Here is a 20,106-nt window from a genome sequence, read left to right on the forward strand (position 1 = left end):
AAAAGAGAAAATGAGAGAGGGAGAGGGGTAGAAAGAAATAAGGACAGAAAGGCTTGTTGGAATAAGTACATGGTTTTGAACGTCAGGCTAAGAAATAAGTATTAGATTCAATATGTAATTTGATCACTAATTCTCTTCAAGGGAGGCAAAGATGATGATAAATATTAACTTGATGGCTCAGAGAGAAGATAGATTAGACATGTTCTGCTTGACCAAAACAGTAAAGAAACTGAAGAGGTGAAAAATTTTAAATGAGACTTAAGGGAAAACTTCCTAACAATTAGAAATCTTCAAATGTGAAATGTCCTGCTTTGGGAAGTATATAATTCCTTCCCCTTAACCCACAGACTTGAGGTATAAAAGCAAACATACCCTTTTTTGTCAGGTATGTTGTAGATAATTTCTTAGGCAGGTACAGGTGGGACTAGATGGCCTTTCAGATTCTTTCCAACTTGGAGATTCTGTGATCAAGACCTGTACATTAGAAAGTGTTGCTTCCGTCTGTGATACAAAGCACAGTCTCATGAAAGGAGAAAGGACATGGAAAGTTTTATTAGAAGACAACTGCAACAGCCCATCAGTATCAGAACAGGAAGGGCCATGGCACAGGTAAAGGAGACAAATGTGAGCATGAAAAGAACAGGGGGACAAATGTGAGCATGAAAAGAACTTGGCAACTAACTATGGGAAACAATAAAGAGGGAAAAGTTACAACAGATGATTCCAATGCTGAAAACATGGGGTAACTAAAAGACTATTAGTACTACTAACAAATTAATAGTCAGGAAATATAGCAAATTTAAGAAAAAATAAATTATTCAATTTCTCAGTGTCTAGAATTTGAGGTACTCTTAAAAATTAAAGAAAAAAAGAGGTAACAGATTTTTTGGGGAAAAAAAATTTCTTGTGATTTTATGTATGAGCCTAGCATTTTTCACAAGCAATCTTTAAATAAATGCCTTCCTCCTGCCTGCATCCTCCCTTCCCTCTTCTAATCTTCTCCACCTAGAATTTCCCATGTTCCATACCACCTTACCAAATCCAGACTATCAAAAGAGTTAGAAACTCTGCCTATCCCAATAGATCTTGGGCCTTCTGCATAAAAACTTTGAATCCCAACCACATAACTGAGAGGACATTAAATGGGAGAGAACTCAAAATTATTCATACCATACTATCACTGGCAAAAACCTAGTTTTCAAAACCATCTTCCACTTCCTCCTCTACTTATGTAGTAGCCTCTTCTATACTAGCCCAAGGTGTCATGGGCTACTTTGGGAAGTGTGCCTGATACCCGCTCCTTTAAACTCAATGGAAGTTAAAAGGGCATACTCACCGGGTTGCAGAAACTTGCATGTGTAGGTCTAATAAAAATTAACAGTAAGGCCAGGACCAAATCTCTGTGCTTGTGGAACTGATTAAAGCCCATCTCAGCATTTTCAGTGCTTTGCTTTGCCAAACATTATCTTTCTTAACATTTTAATTTTTTAATTTCATACTTTAGTTTTTTCTCAGTTACATGTAAAAATAAATTTTTAATATTTGCTAATAAAATTTTTGAATCCCAAATTCTCTCCCTTTCTATTTCTCTCCTCCCCCATCAAGAAGGCAAGTAATTCAATACAGGTTATACATGTGTAATCAAGTAAAAATTTTCATATTAGTCATGTTGTGAAAGAAAATAGACCCCTCCCCCCCCCAAAAAAAAAAAACTCAAGAAAAATAAGTCTTAAAAAGTGTGAGCAAATCTGTATCCAGATCCTATCAGTTCTTTCTCTGGATAGATATAGCAGTTTTCATCATCAGTCTTTCAGAGGTGTCTTGGATCATTGTTTTGCTGGGAGGAGCTAAGTCATTCACAGCTGATCATTTTATAATACTGTTGTTACTTTGTACACAGTCTATTTCACTTTGAATCAACTCAGGTAAATCTGCAGATTTTTCTGAGAGCATACTGGTCATACTTCCACCATAATCCATAATCACATAACCACAATTCTCCAAATTGATGAGCATCCCCTCAATTTCCAATTTTTTGTGCCACAAAAAAAAAGCTGCTATCTTTGTGTGTGTGTGTGTGTGTGTATACATATACATAAACATAAACATAAACATATACATAGAGAGAGAGAGAGAGAGAGAGAGTCTTTTTGTTTTTCCCATCTTTTAGAATATGTCAGTAGTAATATAAATGTTTTATAACATACAATGTTTTGTCATCAGAATATCTTTGTCCCTTTTCTTCAGACACAAGTTACCTCAAAATAAAGCTAGAGGTCTTCCCTTGTGTGTGTGTTAAAATATGCCAAGTGACCAATTCTTCTTATGCTTTTTCTGTGGAAACCTTTAAGTCCCCAAAAAACCAGCTTCAATTCACTGAGAAACTTAAGACAATCTACGATTAAAACTTAGATCCAAACAGGTCTATTTTGAATCCTCAAGCAAGATGTTACAAAGAAAAGTTAGATCTGAAGTCATAAAACCAGGTCTGTCATTTATTACCTGTGTGACATTGGACAAACTTATCTGGGCCTCAGTTTCCTCATCTATAAAATAAATGAATTGGACTAAAATACCTATAGGGGATATGCCAGCTCTAAATCTATGATCCTAAAAGCCATTATAAAAAAGCAGCAAGCAGCTCTATCAGAATACTGTATATCGCAAATCCATAACAAAAAATTTAACTGGAATGTGAAGCTATTCTAACTCTTCTTAAAACAGTGCCTAACAAAACCAAATGTTCATCTAAGTTAATGCCAAAACGTTAATGCAACTAAGTGTTCCATTACTACAATGTCTCATTAATCAGGATCACCCAATCCCATAAATATAAAAATGGCCTCCACTAAAACTGACATCTTGTCTCTTAAAATTATCACTCATTAAAGCCTTTCCAGATAACCTTTGCTGGAAGAGATCTCTCATACAGATCTCATAATACTCTATTCCTCCTTTTTATACACTAATTTTTATTATATCTATGCATAAGCAAATCCTTCCTCAGACATTTAATGTGATCCTGGACAAGTAAGCTAAAGTCCATTTGTCTCATTTTAAAAAACTACAAAACAGGAATAATAATAGTACCTAGGTTGTTTAAGGTAATAAGGTAATAGGTAATAAATCAACATTTATTAAGCACCTATTTATTATATATGCAAGCACTGTGCTAAGGCTGGATCAAATGAACAAAATATATATAGCAAAGTACTTTGCAAACTTTAAAAACATTATATAAATGCTAGCTATTATGCATTACCCACTTCAATTTACTTTTAAGTGCCGATCTTTTGTATCTCTCTGTCCCCCAGTACCTAGCTTAGAATATGAAATTAATAAATGTTTGTTGAATAAATGATTTTCCTTGCAAGTAAGATACTTTTCCTGTAACTGGACCAAGTCTTTTCATACAAATTGATTAATATATAAGTATACCAGAATACAAAAGAAAGCTGAGTGCTAATGTTATAAATATATGAAAATGGTTTCCACCTGCATTGCCACAAATGATTTCAATAATCATAAAATAAGTTGTTCCAAAATAAGTTTGGATAGTACTTTTGGATAGTGTTATTCAAGTCAAATGATATTATGAAAGTGCACTGAATACTGAATATCATTAGCAACAATTCTTAATTTAAAGGAGAGACAGCACGGAACAATGGACCTGAAGTCAGGAATAATTAAGTTCAAATTCTAATCTTACATTAGCAATGTGACTATAAGCAAGTCACTTAAAAGTTAAGAAAAATTAAAAATTAGAAAGGAAAAGAGTTTCCACACCCATCAAATAACCACCTGCAAACTACAGACCCGTAAAATTGACTTTTCTTCATCACAAAATTCCAAAACAGATTATTAAAGAGATGGACTACTTTTTGTAGTGACAAAGAACTGGAAAGACTTACATGAACTGATGCTAAGTGGAGTGAGCAGAGCCAAGAATACATTGTACACAGTAACAAGTTTATTCAATGATCAACTATTATAGACTTGGCTCTTCTCAATAATCAGGTGATTTAAGGAAATTCCAATAGATTTGTGATGAAAAATGCCATCCACATCTAGAGGGACACTGAATGTGAATCATAGCATAGTGTTTTCACCATTTTTTTGTTGTTGTTTACTTAATTTCTCATTTTTTCCCCTTTGGATTTGATTTTGTGTGTGTGTATGTATGTATGTATGTGTGTGTGTGTGTATGCAGCATGACAAATATGGAAATATGTTAATAATTGTACATGTTTAACCTGTATCAAATTGCTCACTGTCTTGGGGAAGGGAGGGAGAAGACAGAGAGAAAAATGTGGAACACAAGTTTTGCAAAGGTGAATGTTGATAATTTATCTTTGCATATTATTTGGAAAAATAAAATACTATTAAAGAGATGGACTAGTGAGCCTTTAGCAAAAGCAGCAAGGATCATAAAAGATAGCATGGCTTCATTAAGGACATCTATTGGATATAGAATGAGGTATACATTGTGAAACAGGACCAATGTGTTGATTTTGTTTTATTTAACTATATTATTTTATTACAAAGTATAGTTCTATTTGGTGGTCAGAAAATGGAAATGGAGTTATTGAAAAAGATTACTGGGAAAAAAATTTCAATAGCAACAGTAACAACCTTAATTCTTTTTTTTATTTAAATAAGTTATTTAAGTGGCAAATCAGGGGAATATTATAGATATCATTTACATTGGTGTTAGCAAAGTTGGCAATAAACTATCTCAAACTCTTTTTACAGAAGGTGAGATGTGAAACTGGCTGAATGGAAAGACTCAAATAATGGTTATTTAAAGTTGCCTGATGCTACTCCAGTTTTAAGGGTACAATCAATTACTTCTTATTCCCAAAACACCAGGGTCTCTACAGCAGGAATCAAGACAACTCTTACACTCTCTTATTCCTGTCATACTGAATCTCAGATTATGGAAGAGCAAATACCTTTTCAACTCCTCCTGCCTGCTCTTTGCTCCACATCCACCTCAATCCTCTTCCCTTTATGTCCCACTCATTTGTGCCTACCTCTTAGCACTGTGATCTCTGGAACTACTGCTCCATAATCAATAAATTTCCTTTGTTTTAGTCCTCTCCCTCTCATTCTATTTCTACCTCTTATTGAGGTAGAAATTAAACCCATTTGTGTTCCATTCATCTGAAGGAGATAGGATAGTGATAGGAGTAATTTGGAATTGGGGTTTTCCAAAGCTTGAGGGTTGATAGGACAAGGAATTCAAAAACAGAATAATAATGACTTCTTCCCTAATGACAATACACTCCAAATCTTCCTTTCCTGCACAGGTTAAACTTTCTCTCCTACCCCAAGACACAGTGTCTTAATGATAAAGTTCTCATACTCTGCTCCAAACTGACAGTCTCATTCTACTACCATGGATCACTAAGAGCAACCCGCTCTTCTTTGAAGTATATTACACATCTAGATTTATCACACATGTACATACTGGTGAATATTATCTACTAATCTCCCAAGACATATACTTTTCCCTTCTCTGGCTATGTTTCAACCCTCAACTTCTATATTCATATTAGGAGATTTCAATGTTCTCTAATCTAATTTTCTAAACTCCCAATTTTTTCAATTACCATATATTATTAAGGAGCATTAAGAGGTCCCCTGAACTTATCTTTTTTAGTTGCCATATTTTCTAGAAACGCTGGACCCAAAGTATGCAAGAAGCCCCGAATATGTCAAGGATGAAGCCTTTCCCTAGGTCAGCTGAAAACTTCTTGTTTGCATCCCAAACCATTACTACTCCCTGTGTGTACTTGGGAGTCAAGACAGATGCCAGTCCATCTGCACTAGGCTGAGAAAGTTTTTGTGCAAGCAGACCAAAATATGTTCATGGTCTAATAGTTCCCAAGGGAAAAGAATTTATTTTACCATTGTTTTGTTCCTCTTTTTTAGGAGACATTTTGTACTTTTCCTACCATTACTGCACCTTTCCCCTTCCCATGTCATGCCCCTTTAGGTAGATTTGCTTCCTCCTCTTTGCTGCACTGTCATAAAGCTATAAACTTCTGTATGAATTGTGAACTCTTTGGGTTCTGCATGCATGTTTATTTCTCTTGAAATAAATGTAGTTTTCACATAAATTTCATGAAGACTGATAACAATACAAACAATTCTCACTTTACATAAATTCACATTATGCAAATTTAACTTTGTTTTATAACAATTTTGAAAGAAAACAACATTCCAAAATAACCTTATTGCACGCTACTGTGCTCTCTCCTTTCATTCCTGCTCCTTGGTTTGGTGTTCTATATCCTCCCGGCAGAACAGTTGCTCAGAGATTACCACCTGTAGATGAGGGACTTGGCTGGAAATCTCCAAGATCTTACCAAGAGAAGAGACCTTTCCCCAATTCACCTATTTGTATGTCTGTCTCCATGTGTCCGCATTCTCTTAATCCACATGTTGCCCAGCCTCTCCTGTCTGTGTCCATGTCCAATTCCTACATAAAGTTCCTCCAAGTTCCAGTCAGGCCTTAACATGGCTGTGTGTGCCTCTTCCTGCTTCACATCTCTGTTTTCAACCCCCCAATGTCCTTCCCTTCATAGCAAATTTGCATTAGATAAAAAACATTTTAAAGGTCTGTGGAACTGCTCATGTACAGTGAGAACTGTCTAACCTCTACTGCATCTCACCTACATAACAATATAATCATACCTCTGAGCTTGCTCAGATTGAATAGAACTATACTTCTACAATTAAGAAACTGAAATTTTTTTAACCAATCACATCCTCCTAACATTCCATCTTACCTTGTGCTTAACTCCTCTGCAAACATATTCTTTACCCTCACCATTAATGACAAATTCTCTCAATAATACTTCACCAGGCTAACAAACCTTGATCTGGCTAGATTCTCCTTCCCTCTCACAACTTCAAGGTCTTAATAAAGTTAATTAACTCTTTACTATTCTGTTTTTGAATTCCTTGTCCTATCAACCCTCAAGCTTTGTAAAACCCCTATTCCAAATTATTCCTATCACTATCCTATCTCCTTCAGATGAATGGAACACAAATGGGTTTAATTATCATCTCTTTGCAGATAACTCCCAGAACCGCATCAGTCTCAGTTTATCTCCCTGTTGAATGTCTGGAAGACATATTAAATTCAACACACAGGAATAAATGCATGATCTTTTCTCACCAAACCACCCTCTCTTCCAAACTTTCCAATTTCTACCAAAGGCACAACTATTCTTTCAATCTCCCAAGTTTAAAACAGTAGTATTATCAACTTCTCAGTCTCTCTCACCCCATGTATCCAATCAACTGCCAATTTTGGCATTTCTACCTCCACAATTCTTCTTGTATCTAATCCATTCTCTCTACTCAGACAACTACCAAGTTAATTCAAGTTGTCATCACCATTATTACAATGGCTTCCTTCTTCAAGTCTCTACTCACTCTACCCTAACCTACATATAGTTAAGAAAGAAATTTTCCTCAATACACATCTAATTATGTCATTCCTCTACCCAATAAATTCTAGTGGTTTCCTATAACTTTAGAATGAAATACAAATCTGTGTAGTTTTTAAAACCCTAGCCCCAACCTTTTCAACACCACTGTACATTATTTCCTTTACAGTGCCCGCCCACACCATTATCTTCTCATCTTGCTTTTTCCTGTTCCTCATATAAATTACTCTATTTCTCATCTTTAACCTCCCAACCTCCCAACTCTATGTCTTTAAATCAGCTGTCTCCAATGCCAGGAATATACCCCATTTTTTCACCACTGCCTCACAGAATACTTCTTTTCCTTCAACAGCATTTCAAGAACCATTTTCTATATGAAGCCATTACAAATCCCCAAAGCTGCTAGTGCTTTCCCTCTCCAGCTACCTTGAATTTAACTTTACATTTATTCTTTTTATATTTATACATGAACTTAAATCCCCTATAATTCCTTGGGAACAGGCCCTGTTTCATTGTTTATATTTATATATTAAACCTAGCCCAGTACTTGGCAGAGAGGTGGTACAGCATAAATGCCTATTGAGTATTCACCTTGAAGAAGACTTAAGGAATGATAATGGCCTTCAAGTGTTTGAAAAGCTGTCATGTGAAAGCATGAATAAGTCTTGTTTTGCTGGGCCTAAGACAACAAAAGTAGGAACAAGATAGGTTAGGAATTGCAAAGGTAAGAATTTAAGCTTGCTATTAGGAAAAAAAATGAAAAACTTCAAGCTACCCAAAATAGATAAATCTTCAAACAAAGTTTAGATGTCAATTTATTGGGTAAATTATAATGAAGATTTTTTTTTCCAGCAAAGGTTGGAACAAGATGGCAGCTAAAGTCTCTTCAAACTCAAATTCTATAATTTTCTGATCTGAAATCACAGGTCTTTCATTTAGCAATATTCATTTAAAACAACATTATGATGATACTGAATATGAAAAAAATTTAGAGCATGAAAAAATATATATGAACAAAAATATATATATGAACAAAAGTTTCTACAAGAATCATGCCTTTATTTATAGAAAACAGGGAAGGTATTTTACTCTAAATTCTAAAGTCAATCAAAATATGAAACTGCTATATTAACACTAAAAAAAATCAATATTTAGCTATGCTCACAAGAAGGCCCAAAGTTAAAGGGCCATTACAACTTTTTAGAATAAATCAAATCAAAGTTCAAATGAACAAGCAATTTCATTATTGTCCTGTCAACTATTCTGAAAACTATAATTACTTATACATAATCTAAAACCATTTACATAACTTTAACATAATTGCCTTTTTAAAAAACTGTTTAATTGCTTCACTGATTCTACATCCTTTCAATCAGACTTTCTGGTACACATATGCTATGTTTTATTAGGCTAAAAATTAAGCATACCTATTTAGAAACCACATTAAATTGGACAGTAATATGTCACTCTTGATAAATCATAACAAACACCCTTTACAAACTAAAGATCAAACTAAAAAAAGAAGGCGAAAGATCAATTCATTAAAATGACCTATTTTAAAAATTCATTTGAAACAGCAGATAAAATTATTTCAAAATTAGGACTACTGACCTCAAAGTCAAGCAGGTAGTCAAAAAACATTTAGTAAGCACCTATTATGTGCCAGGAATTATGCTATATACTGGAGGTACAAAAAGGGGAAAGATAGTCCCTGCCCTCAAGGAGCTCACAGTCTACTAAACAAGACAATAAGAAAATAGATATAAACAAGTTATATATAAGATGAATAGGAAATCATTAAAAAGAAAGCACCACAACCTTGAGAAAGGCTTCCTATAGATGTGATTTTAGGTAAGCTAAGATTTAAAGCTAAGATGAGGAGGGAAAAGCCTTCTAGGCATGAAGCAATCTGAGAAAATATCCAGAGAAAAGTTAAAAAGCTGGCTAGTATAATTAATCAATTTTTGAAACTACATAAACAGAAGTCAATACCCTTTCCATAATAACAGATCAAGGAAAATGAAAGTGATCAAAATAGATTAAGTTGTCCTAAGAAATTGGCTAACTTCTAGATCTTAACTTAAATACAACAAAAACCTGCAAAATACATCTTTTATAAGTAAGCAAATACAATTACTACCTAACAAAAGATTTTTTTATATAATAAGTGAGTACAACCAGCACTGGTTCCATATAGCTTCCTAAAAAGTAAAGGATTTCCCCAACCCCTATATTACTTTCTTCCCAAAAGTTAAGTAACCTCCATCAAAACTGGATCAGAAGAGTTGACAATGCATTCCCAGCATAGCAGCATTCACTTACCATTTTGCCCTAGAAACAATGGTAGTTCCTGGTTTAGTTCCCAAACCACAAAGCACACTGAATTTGTAATGAGACTGTGGAAAAAGCACAGGATGTAGATAGAATCAGAGGAACCAGATTCTCTACCATTTACTGCCTGTGTGAACTTGAAACGGTCATTTGACAGTTTGAAGTTCAGTTTCCTCATGAAGGAATTAAAGACTAAATTACCTCTGAGATCCCTTTCAGCTCTAAGTTTAACATCCTATTATTATTCTTGTACTATGGTTAAAAAGTCATTTGTAGTCTAGACTAGTAATGTAAGCACCACCTGCAATATTTCATATAGGCATGTGTTCCAAGTTCCAAATAAATGAGATGGAAACTGCCAGATTGAAGGTGAATAACTGTCATAGAACCTCTTTACAATTGGTTAGCATCAGTTTTCTTATTATTAATAGCATACTTCTATAGCTATCTGAAGTTTTCAAAAAGCTTTCCTCACAAAAGCCTTAGGAAATAAGAGAGTGGCAGTATAAATTATCCCCATCTAAAAGAAGTGGGGGAAAAAAAAAAAAACATAAAAAACAAAACCATGACTCAATACGGGAAAATAATTTGTCAAAGGTTGGGCAGGAACAAAGTGTCAGAGCCAAAAATCAAGCTCAGATCAGATTCAAACACAATGCTCTTTCTATTGCATAATATATCATTACTTCACTTTTAAAGTTTTTTTCCCCAAACATTATAAAATCAATCCAGAGATATTATTCAAAGATGATCATTCTCCCTATTATTATGTGATATAGTTTTAGAAATGCTAGCAAGAGCCATAAAAGAAAAGAATAAAGACAGATAAAGAGAAGACTAAACTATCCGTGTTTGATAATTTTATAATGGCTAACTAGGGAATCAGCAAAGAAACAAGACAATTGCTTGGGCAAATAAAAGAAAAATCCCTTTCTATGCATATCTTGTGACTTATCTCCCAAAGCACACTAAAGACTTGTATGAATTAAATTATTTAGAACTCCTTAAAGAGATAAAGAATAACTTAAAACAACTGAAGGAATAGTTGGTACTCATTGCTAGGTCATTCCAATATAAGAAAAATGACACTATCAAAATTAACCTACACTTTTACTGCTCTACTAATCAAATTACTACGGGGATACTTTCCAGAGCTTTATAAAATAGCAAAATTCATTTGAAAAAAACAAAAGATCTAGAATATCAAAGGAAGTAATGAAACGAATGAAAGAGAGAAGGAGAGAAAAGTATTTCCAGACAGTCAACAAATCATCTGGTACTGGTTAAAAAATAGAGGGACAGATCAATGAAATAGACAAAGGAGATTCAGAAACAACAAAAGTAATCCAAGTCATTCATGAAAAAAATTACACACTATAACATTCCCCAAAAGTGACCAGGTAACTTCTGTTTAAAGACAACTCATGGCATTTTGGGCCAGTTCTAACTGTTGGGAATAGTCTCCTTAAAAAAAGTCTAAATTTTTCTCTCTATGTCTTCCACCCACTGTTCTGCTTCTTCCTTCTGGAGCAAAACAAAATGAGTCTATTCCCCCTTTCTGCATGACAGACCTTCAAAGATATGAAGACAGCTATCATGTCTTTTCAGGCTCTTTTTCCCCCAAAAAAATATTCAAATCCCTTCAATGAATCCTCAAATAGCAGGGACTTAAAATCCTTCAACACCCCAGTTTATGAACATTATTCTTTATGGAGCCCAAAACTGATAATACTCTAAATGTGGTCTGACTAGGACACAGTATATAGACACTATCAGATTTTTCTAGAAGCTACAGTGCTGTTAAAGGAGGCCAAGAAAATCACATCTTTTTTTTTTTTTTAATTGCCCCATCATACTGCTAAATTAGATTAAGCTTGTAGTTCATTAAAACCTCTAGATTTTTTTCAGATATAATCCTGACTTCAAAAGACAGCTGATGAAATATCTCTCGAGGAGATGAGAAATATGAGTCTACAGAGAATGAAACTTATGTTATCAGATGTGGTCAATGTGTTAATCTGAATTTTGTTTTCCTCAGTTGTATTTTTTCATAGGGAGAGTTCTATTGGGGTGAGAAGTCTACTTTTTTTTAAAGCACCAATAAAACTTTAAAATCAGATTACTAGGAAAAGAACGCAACAGTGTTAACAATACAAATGGCCTATTGAAGCAATACTAAAGTTTAGAAGCAACAGTTATTACAGCAGGAATAGTCGAAATTAAGAGTAAACAAACTAGCATCTAAGAAAAGTGCCTCAGAAAGGACAAAAAAATTCTACAGGTTAGAAGGCAAACAACCACTTTTTATCCCTCAATAAAGCCTCTAGCTACCTATACCTAAGGGTTAAATAATTTCTAGATTATCCCAAAGGCTTCCTTATCCAGAAAACATTCCTCAGCAATAACAAATTCTACTGTACCTGAAATAAGATTAACAAAAATTTTCAATTTCAATTATAATATATAACCACTACTATGTCAAAATGGAATCCTTAAAATAGTGATTGAATATTACCTTAAAGTGATGTCCAAAGTTCTACATTCTACACCTTCTAACCAAACTTAATAAATTACATGGAGGATTTTTCACTTGTACTAATTTAGATGAGGTAGGAAATCTGGTTCTTCCAAATCTATTATTAATTCATCCACTCCTTAAGATTCTAGTTCCTTAGTCCCTCCAAACTTCTCTCAGTTCAATACATTCCCCCCTTCCTAAGCGAAAATGTATAAAATGTTTCCTCTTTTTAAACTATTGTTCTTCACCTATGCCTTTATGGCTTTCTCACAATTTTTGAGGGCAAGTCTTGTGATTAAGTTCATAACTGAAGCAGCAGTGGCTCTAAGTAGTGATTTAGCTTTGTATATTTTATTACAGTTCTTATATTTTCAGAGATAGCTGGTAGCTAAGAGATCCTACACAAGCTATTGTGCTGGAAAGATCTCTCAGCATTAGTTTACTTTTAACGACTTTTGATTTTGAACTTCCACACTTGCCTTGAATTCTATTAAGAGAAAATTATTTTCACATTTAATTGGAAATAGAGGACTGAGCTGCTTTTAAATCTAATATATTTATAGAGTAATATCTGAACTACCTCCTAATAAGCTGCTGAATCTGTTTCTAACTTCAAACCCTTTACAAAGTCAAAGGATCATAGAGAGCTTACCAACAATTCTGCTTCTCTACTGAATTTACCAGCTCGGTATAGAACGATACATTTCATCTTCATTCTATCCCAGATCCTAAGATGACGTTATCCCAACTCCAATCCAAACCTCCCAGTAACAGCTTCAAATTCTGCTAAATATCTTGTCCAGTCCTACTCTATCTAGTCACCCACATATATACAGGTCCAATAACTGGCATCAACCGCCTACACTCTATAATCCTTAGAATTGTGTATACTTACCAGGTAGAGGATGCCCAATCCTCACCCCAAGTACTTCCCAGATTAATAGGATTTAAAACTAGAAGGAACATTTCAGATAATCTAGTCCAACCCCATAATTTTATAGATAAGGAAGCTAAGGCACAGCAAAGTATGACCAAGACCATATTGGTAGTAAAAGAATTTCTATCAAAAATTCCCCAAATTCAAAACCAAGTATCTTCCAACATACTACCCTATTCTCCATTCTCTTAACATTCCCTGAATTCTTTAGTGCTTAGTTCCTTTGGACTTAAGACCTTTTGTTAAACCAGAAACTTCTTCCAAATTCTTATGCAGTCCCCATTAGTCTACCTCAAAAATCTGAAGATCAGTTGTAAGATCACCAATCTTCATGAACTATTTTTTTTAATACATTTAATACATTAAATAGATAAATGTTTAAATAAATAAATAAAAATCTCCTCTGGATACTTTCTTTTCTTAAGATTTTTATGCTTTCTCTTCTCTCACTCCCTCACTTTCTTTCTTCCTCCTTCCATCCCTTTCCTATTTGACTGATCGTTTTTATAGTCTCCTTTGATGGTCAAATCAGCTCTGAATAAATATATTCCAGTCCTTTTTTTCTCTCTCCACTACAGATCTCATCAATTTCAATTATCATTTCCTTGCAGATGATTTTCTGGTTTATGTATCTCATTCTAGTTTTTCTCCTGACCTCTGATTCCACATCAACAATCATCTGTTAATACCCCAGCTGATAAATGGTCAAAGGATTTGAATAATTTTCAGATGATGAAATCAAAGCCATTTTCAACACAACCAAATTAGATATCATTATCTTGCTAAATCATGAAATTTCATGGATTTATGAAACTTTAGAGCTAGAAAGAAAATTGGAAATCATCTCTTCATGTTATAGATGAAAAACCTGAGGCTCAGAGAGAATAAAATGTTTTGCCCAAAATAACAATGTTGGTTAGTAATAGAGTGAGGATAAGAATTCATGACTCCTAACTCTGAATGCAATGCTCTTTCTATTATGTCAGTATTTCTCCATATAGTTCAAAAATCATTCCTCTCCCCCAAAAAAGTATATTTCATATATATATATATATATATATATATATATATATATATATATATATATATGGATTAACACTAAGTAACCAAAAGTTGTTGTTTAACTTTGCTTATACAGGTAAAAATGAATTTCAATTCCAAAAAAATAAATAAAATATTGTGTCAAATAAATACTGGTTTCATCATATATACAAACATGGGACAAAAGGAAATTACCTAAAAAGGTCCATATCCTTTTGTACTAAGCTAAAAAAGAACACTTATTTGTAAAACATGAAGAAAGTTTGGAAAGTAAAAGAAAAAAATGTGATAACATCACTATTCTTTAAATCAAGGAAGAAAATTAACCTTTTATGGTAAGGATGATATTTACCTGTTCCTGGAGAAGCTGGCATAACTCCAACCAAGGGACTCTGCATCACTGAAATGTTGGGCTGCATTAAAAGAGAAGTAGGTAAGTTAAGGGACAAGTTTTTTGTTTTTTTTAAATAATCTAAAACAAGTTCTGAATATTTTACTTCAAAAAGGTAGTATTTATATTACAAGCCTATAAAAAGATAAATCAGAATATTCACATCTAGTATATCATGAATATCTTCCTCCAGGAAAGAATCATGAGGCACAGTAAATGGCAAGCAATGAACATTATAAACATTAAATTTACTATGTTGACTGGAAAAACCTGGTTACCAATTTCAGTCATTGGTCTGTCTAACCATGAGCTAATTTTAGCAAAGCTCAAACATCAGCATTAAATTAAATAAGAAAACATTGTAAGCAATTACAGTAGTTTTAACCTGACCTTTCCAAATAATAAGCAGATTCTGGAAAATAGAAATGGAAAATATCAAGCTTAATTATCATTATGTCCTATAAATGTTTAATTAATGTAATGAGGCCAAAAGAGCCCAGAAACTGTCTTAGCCAGCAAACACTTTGTCGTGATAAGCAAACGGATGGCAAAAAAAGATAAATGTAACATGGGCTTAGAATACAAATTCATTAGTAAAACATTTCAGAAGAAGATGATAGAAGTAGTATTAGCATCATCACCTCTTAAAATCACAAAAATTAAAAATAAAAATTACCCCAGAAAGCATGTCCCATCTGGGCTACATATTCCTAAGAACATCAAACTGCCAAGAGGAAAACAAATAAAACAGAAATCCAACAAATTTGTCATTCTATAACTACTTTCATAAATGATGACAGTGGGGAAAACAACACATTTGATTCTCAGCACCTAGTTCTTGAAGTGAAACTGGCATGAGAACTGGCAAGTACATATCAAGGAAACCAATGCTGAACATTAACAAATTTGAAAATACTTAAGTTCTGTCAAAGGATGTAAAGAATGAAAAAAATTAAAGACACACTGCCAAAAATGACAATTAAGATATCAGTTAATAACTAGTCCATATGCTTACTTTTATACACTTAAAAAATCTTTATGAAAATAATTTCCTTAGTAGACTGATTACTGAAGTGCTCACAAAATAACACATTTATTAAAAAGGACTCGGTGGCACATCTAAATAATTAATTGGTCCCAGATGGATAATATTCTGGAAGAATAGTAATCATTCTTTTTTTTTTCTCTACTTTTTCCCTTTCTTTCATTTACTCATTCATTCAACAAGACAAAAGTTAAAGTCCCTACCCTCAAAACACTAATGTTGTATTGGATGAAACAAATACACAGAGAACTGAATACAAAATAATTTTGCAAACTAATATCAAACATCAGCACTACATCTACTACTTAATAGAAATAGAAACAAGAAGGTAGTAGTAAAACTTTTCTGAAGATATTTTCTTTCCTTGAAAGAGTCAGTTTCCATCTAGATGACTAAAGGCTTAAGTATTGGAATCCTTAGTTAATATAAAGATATGATGAACTGATAATACTGAAACTAAATTTTGCCTAGTAAAGAAACTAAGCCCAGAAAAAAGTCTGAAAAGTCAATCTGTAATTCACAAATCAAAATTTGGCAGACTACAATCCCCACAATGCAGCTCAACTTAGTAAATTAGGCTAGTAGTTCTGGAAAAAGATATACAAGTACCTTATGCTCTCTTGTAGAGATATTTAATTTGTTTATGCAAAAATGAAACAAATGTTTTCCAAGTCAGAATAAAATAAGAGACAAGCTCAAACTAAGAGCCTGTCAAAAAGATCCAATCTGAATTGTTTATAGGATGCTCCCAAGAAATTATACTGTTCATTTCTGTATTTGAATATCTTTTGAGTCATCCTTTAGGCATCAGACACAACTGGAACATAATTGAAGTACATCCAGTGAAAGAAGCACAGAATCTAAAAATTTGAAGAGATCTCAGAGATTACCTAGTCCTATAAGAATCATTCCCCAATAGCTAATTAGTCAATGATTAAGAATAGGTAATATTCAGAGGAAGAAATATTAATTAACAACCAAATGGCTCCCATGTCACTAATAATTAGAGAAATAAATTAATTCCAAAGTGTCCTTTCACATCCAGCAGACTGACAATGATGATGAAAAAAGGAAAATTACAATTGTTGGAGAAAATGCAAGATATGCAAACTAATTCATTATTAATGGAACTGTAAATTGGTCCAGGCATTCTAGAAATCAATTTAAAACTAACTCACTAAACTAAACATCACAAAACATTGCTAAGTTGCGCAAAATCTTTTTGCCTAGCTTCTAAACCTATACTCCAGAGATCAAGGAAAGACAAAAAGGACTCATATATACAAAAATATTCATAGTAGCTCTTTTTGTTGTCACAAAGAACTTGAAACTAACAAGGTATCGATAAACTGGGGAATGGCTGAACAAATTATGGTAGATGAATATAATGAGATGCTACTGTTATATAAGAAAGTATCGAAGGAATCATTTCATAGAAACCTAGGAAGACATGTATGAACCGGCGTTGTATGAAATAATTAGAAAAAAAAATTGAAATACAACTTTTGAAAGATAAACAACTATAAAAGATTTAATTAATCAATAAAGATTTATTAAGCATTTACTATATACCAGACAATCTGCTAAGCACTAAGAACTCTGATCAATAAAAAAACTCTACAATTCCAGGGAAATGATGATGATGTTTATATTCATTTCCTGACAGAAAGGTGATTAAACTAAAGATTGCAGAACAAGAGAGAGTTTTGAATATGGACAATATGGGAATTTGTTTTGCTTAACTATATATTAACAGTGTGTGTGTGTGTGTGTGTGTGTGTGTGTGTGTGTGTTATTTTCTTTTTATTCCCCCCTTCAGGGGATGGGGAAACAAGGGAGAGAAAATGAATATTAATTGAAAAAAACTAACATGCCCTACAGACCATTTAAAATTTATAAAATGCTGCCAAAATAATCCTATACATTGGATACTGTATTATTATCTCTACCTTAGAGATAAGAAAATTAAGGTTCATAGAGGTGAAATGACTTGTCCAGTATCACATAAAGGAAACCTCTGCTGAGTCAAAGTCCAGTCTTTACACAATGCCATAGTGGAAGTCTTCAAATACTTTATACTTCTGAATTATATTTTTTGAGGCACCATGACACAATGACAAGAGCACTGATTCTGGATTCAAAGGATCCAGGTTCAAATCCAACCTTTCATGCTTCTTGTTGTGCAACCTTGGAAAAATTGTCATTTTCCTTCCTTGGACCTCAGTATTCTTATCTTCAAAATGAAGGTGTTGGACTTGATGGCCTTACTACTCTCTTCCAATTTTAGATATATGATCCAATGACATATACAGCTACCATCTCCCCTAAGGAGAGTGAAGTCAAGTCAATAAATAGTTATTAAGGGTACTCAGTATATGGCAGGCATTGTGTTAATCTTTGAGGATACAAAGAAAACTAGTCCCTGACTTCAAGGAGCTCACAACCTACTAGGAAGACTTAGCATGGAAAACTATGGACAAACAAAATTAATATAGGAAAAATTAAAGATAATCTCAGAGAAAAGGTACTAGAATTAAGGAGGACCAGAAAGGTGGTTTTTTTGTTTTGTTTTGTTTTGTTTTAAACAAAAGTAAAACTTCAGGGAAGCTAAGAGAGATGAGGAAAACATAAGAGATATGGAATAGAGTCAATTAGGAAAATAGAATTTCCTGTGTAAGGAATAAGAAGGTCATTACAGTGGAGGACAATGAGTGGAAAGAAGTATAGAAAAATAGGAAGGAGACAGATTATAAAGGACTTTAAAAACCAAACAGAAGGTTATATATTTAATAGTATAAAAGAGTCACTGGAATTGAATGAAAAGGGCAGTAAAACGGTCAGATTTGTGCTTGAGGGAAGATCACTTTTCAGAGGAGTGGGGAGACACTTGAAGTAGGGAGCCCAACTAGCTGATTTTTAATACCACAAGTGTGGAATTTATGGCTGACATCAGAAAAAAAAAGGGAGTAAATATGAACAACATTGTAAAAACAGAATCAATAGGACTTGACGAATGATCAGATGAGGAAGACATCTAAGTCAGGATGACCAGGCCTTTATCAGTAAAAAGGAAGTTAGGAAAAAAGAAAGCTTTGTAGGGAAAGATAATGATAAAGATAATTCAATTTTGAGCATGTTGTGTTTAAGATTTCTATAGGGACATCAAATTCTAAATAATTCTTGAGGCAGCTAAAGATGCAAGCCTGGAGGTTAGGTGAAAGTTTAGAGCTAAACAAATAAATCTGAGAATTTTCTGAATAGAAATGATAATTAAATCCATGGGAGCAGATAGAAGCATTTTCAAAGAAGGGTCTATGTGTATTCTTCTGACCTGAACCTGAACACAATGTTTTCCATACAGTAGACAAGGAAATATGTTAAATTAGCAACAATTCAAGTGACATAGCATTTTCATGTAGATTATCATTAGATAAAGAGAATTCATTTGAATTTGTTGAATACTTAACAGGTCTAGCACTGTTTCACTTAAGCAAAATGCAAAAAAGGTATTTAAAAGTTCAATATTCATATAAAAATATGCCTTTCAAATAACTCTTAATTTCATTAAGAATTTTTTAGCTAACATATTCATGTTTCAGAACCATTACACTCAATCCTTAATAGCATTAATCATCTAATGTAACTAACTCCCACCTGTCTTCTTGAAGTTAAAGGTGTTGATCCAAGTCCTGGGCTGGAAATTTCATCATAGATACTTCTAACTGGTGGAGCACCACTTTTATCTTTATGAGATGGTACAACTGGTTGAGGGGGAGATCCACCTGCAATAAATTTAAGCAAGGAATGGTATGACAAGAATTGTTAAGTACACATATCTCCTCACAACACAACTTTCCCCATTGAGATTTCAATAATGTGTGGGTTGTCATAAGAAGTTACTGTAAATTAATTAGGATTTTTTAACAGAATTTTTACTCAACATTGACCTACCTATAGCCTAAAATCAAATACTTTGTCCAAATTCTATGGGTACTATTTAAATACCACATAAAAGAGAAAGTACAAATGTACATCTGCAAATTAAAACTGCACTAGGCCTATAAAGAATATTTATCAACTCACAAGACAACTCTTTTGCAAATATCATTCCACAAAAAGTTATTTTCTTTAAAGGATTTGCTTAACATCATGCTACATTTAAATAGAAAATGCTATACCTAAAGCTGTGAACTCTTCATAAATGTCATTACCATAAGTTTGTAGTATAGCTTATTTCACCAATATCTAATACGTGAAATTAAGTCTGGTTAGAAATGGAATGCACAGCAGGAGATGTTCAAATTATACTAATTTTTGCTTGATGTTTCCATTCTCAGATATTAAACCAAGATATTTAAATTGACTTTCATGTTGACATTGACA

General features: G+C 33.3%; 1 protein-coding gene across 3 annotated transcripts in view; it reads right to left on the reverse strand.

The window, feature by feature from the left end:
• Positions 1-20,106, reverse strand: part of NUP35 (nucleoporin 35) — a 50,816-nt gene that overhangs the window by 12,116 nt on the left and 18,594 nt on the right. For 2 of the 3 annotated variants that reach the window (XM_012544866.3, XM_031960351.1), the window contains exons 3-4: positions 19,378-19,505; positions 14,640-14,700 (exon numbers count right to left, since the gene is read on the reverse strand). In XM_012544866.3, coding sequence (XP_012400320.1) covers positions 14,640-14,700; positions 19,378-19,505 — 189 coding nt within the window. Of the gene's footprint in view, positions 1-9,782; positions 10,117-14,639; positions 14,701-19,377; positions 19,506-20,106 lie in introns of those variants that run through there. The other variant, XM_031960352.1, reaches the window with a different exon arrangement.

Source organism: Sarcophilus harrisii, chromosome 3 (assembly GCF_902635505.1).
Source record: "Sarcophilus harrisii chromosome 3, mSarHar1.11, whole genome shotgun sequence".
NCBI classification, from domain to species: domain Eukaryota; kingdom Metazoa; phylum Chordata; class Mammalia; order Dasyuromorphia; family Dasyuridae; genus Sarcophilus; species Sarcophilus harrisii.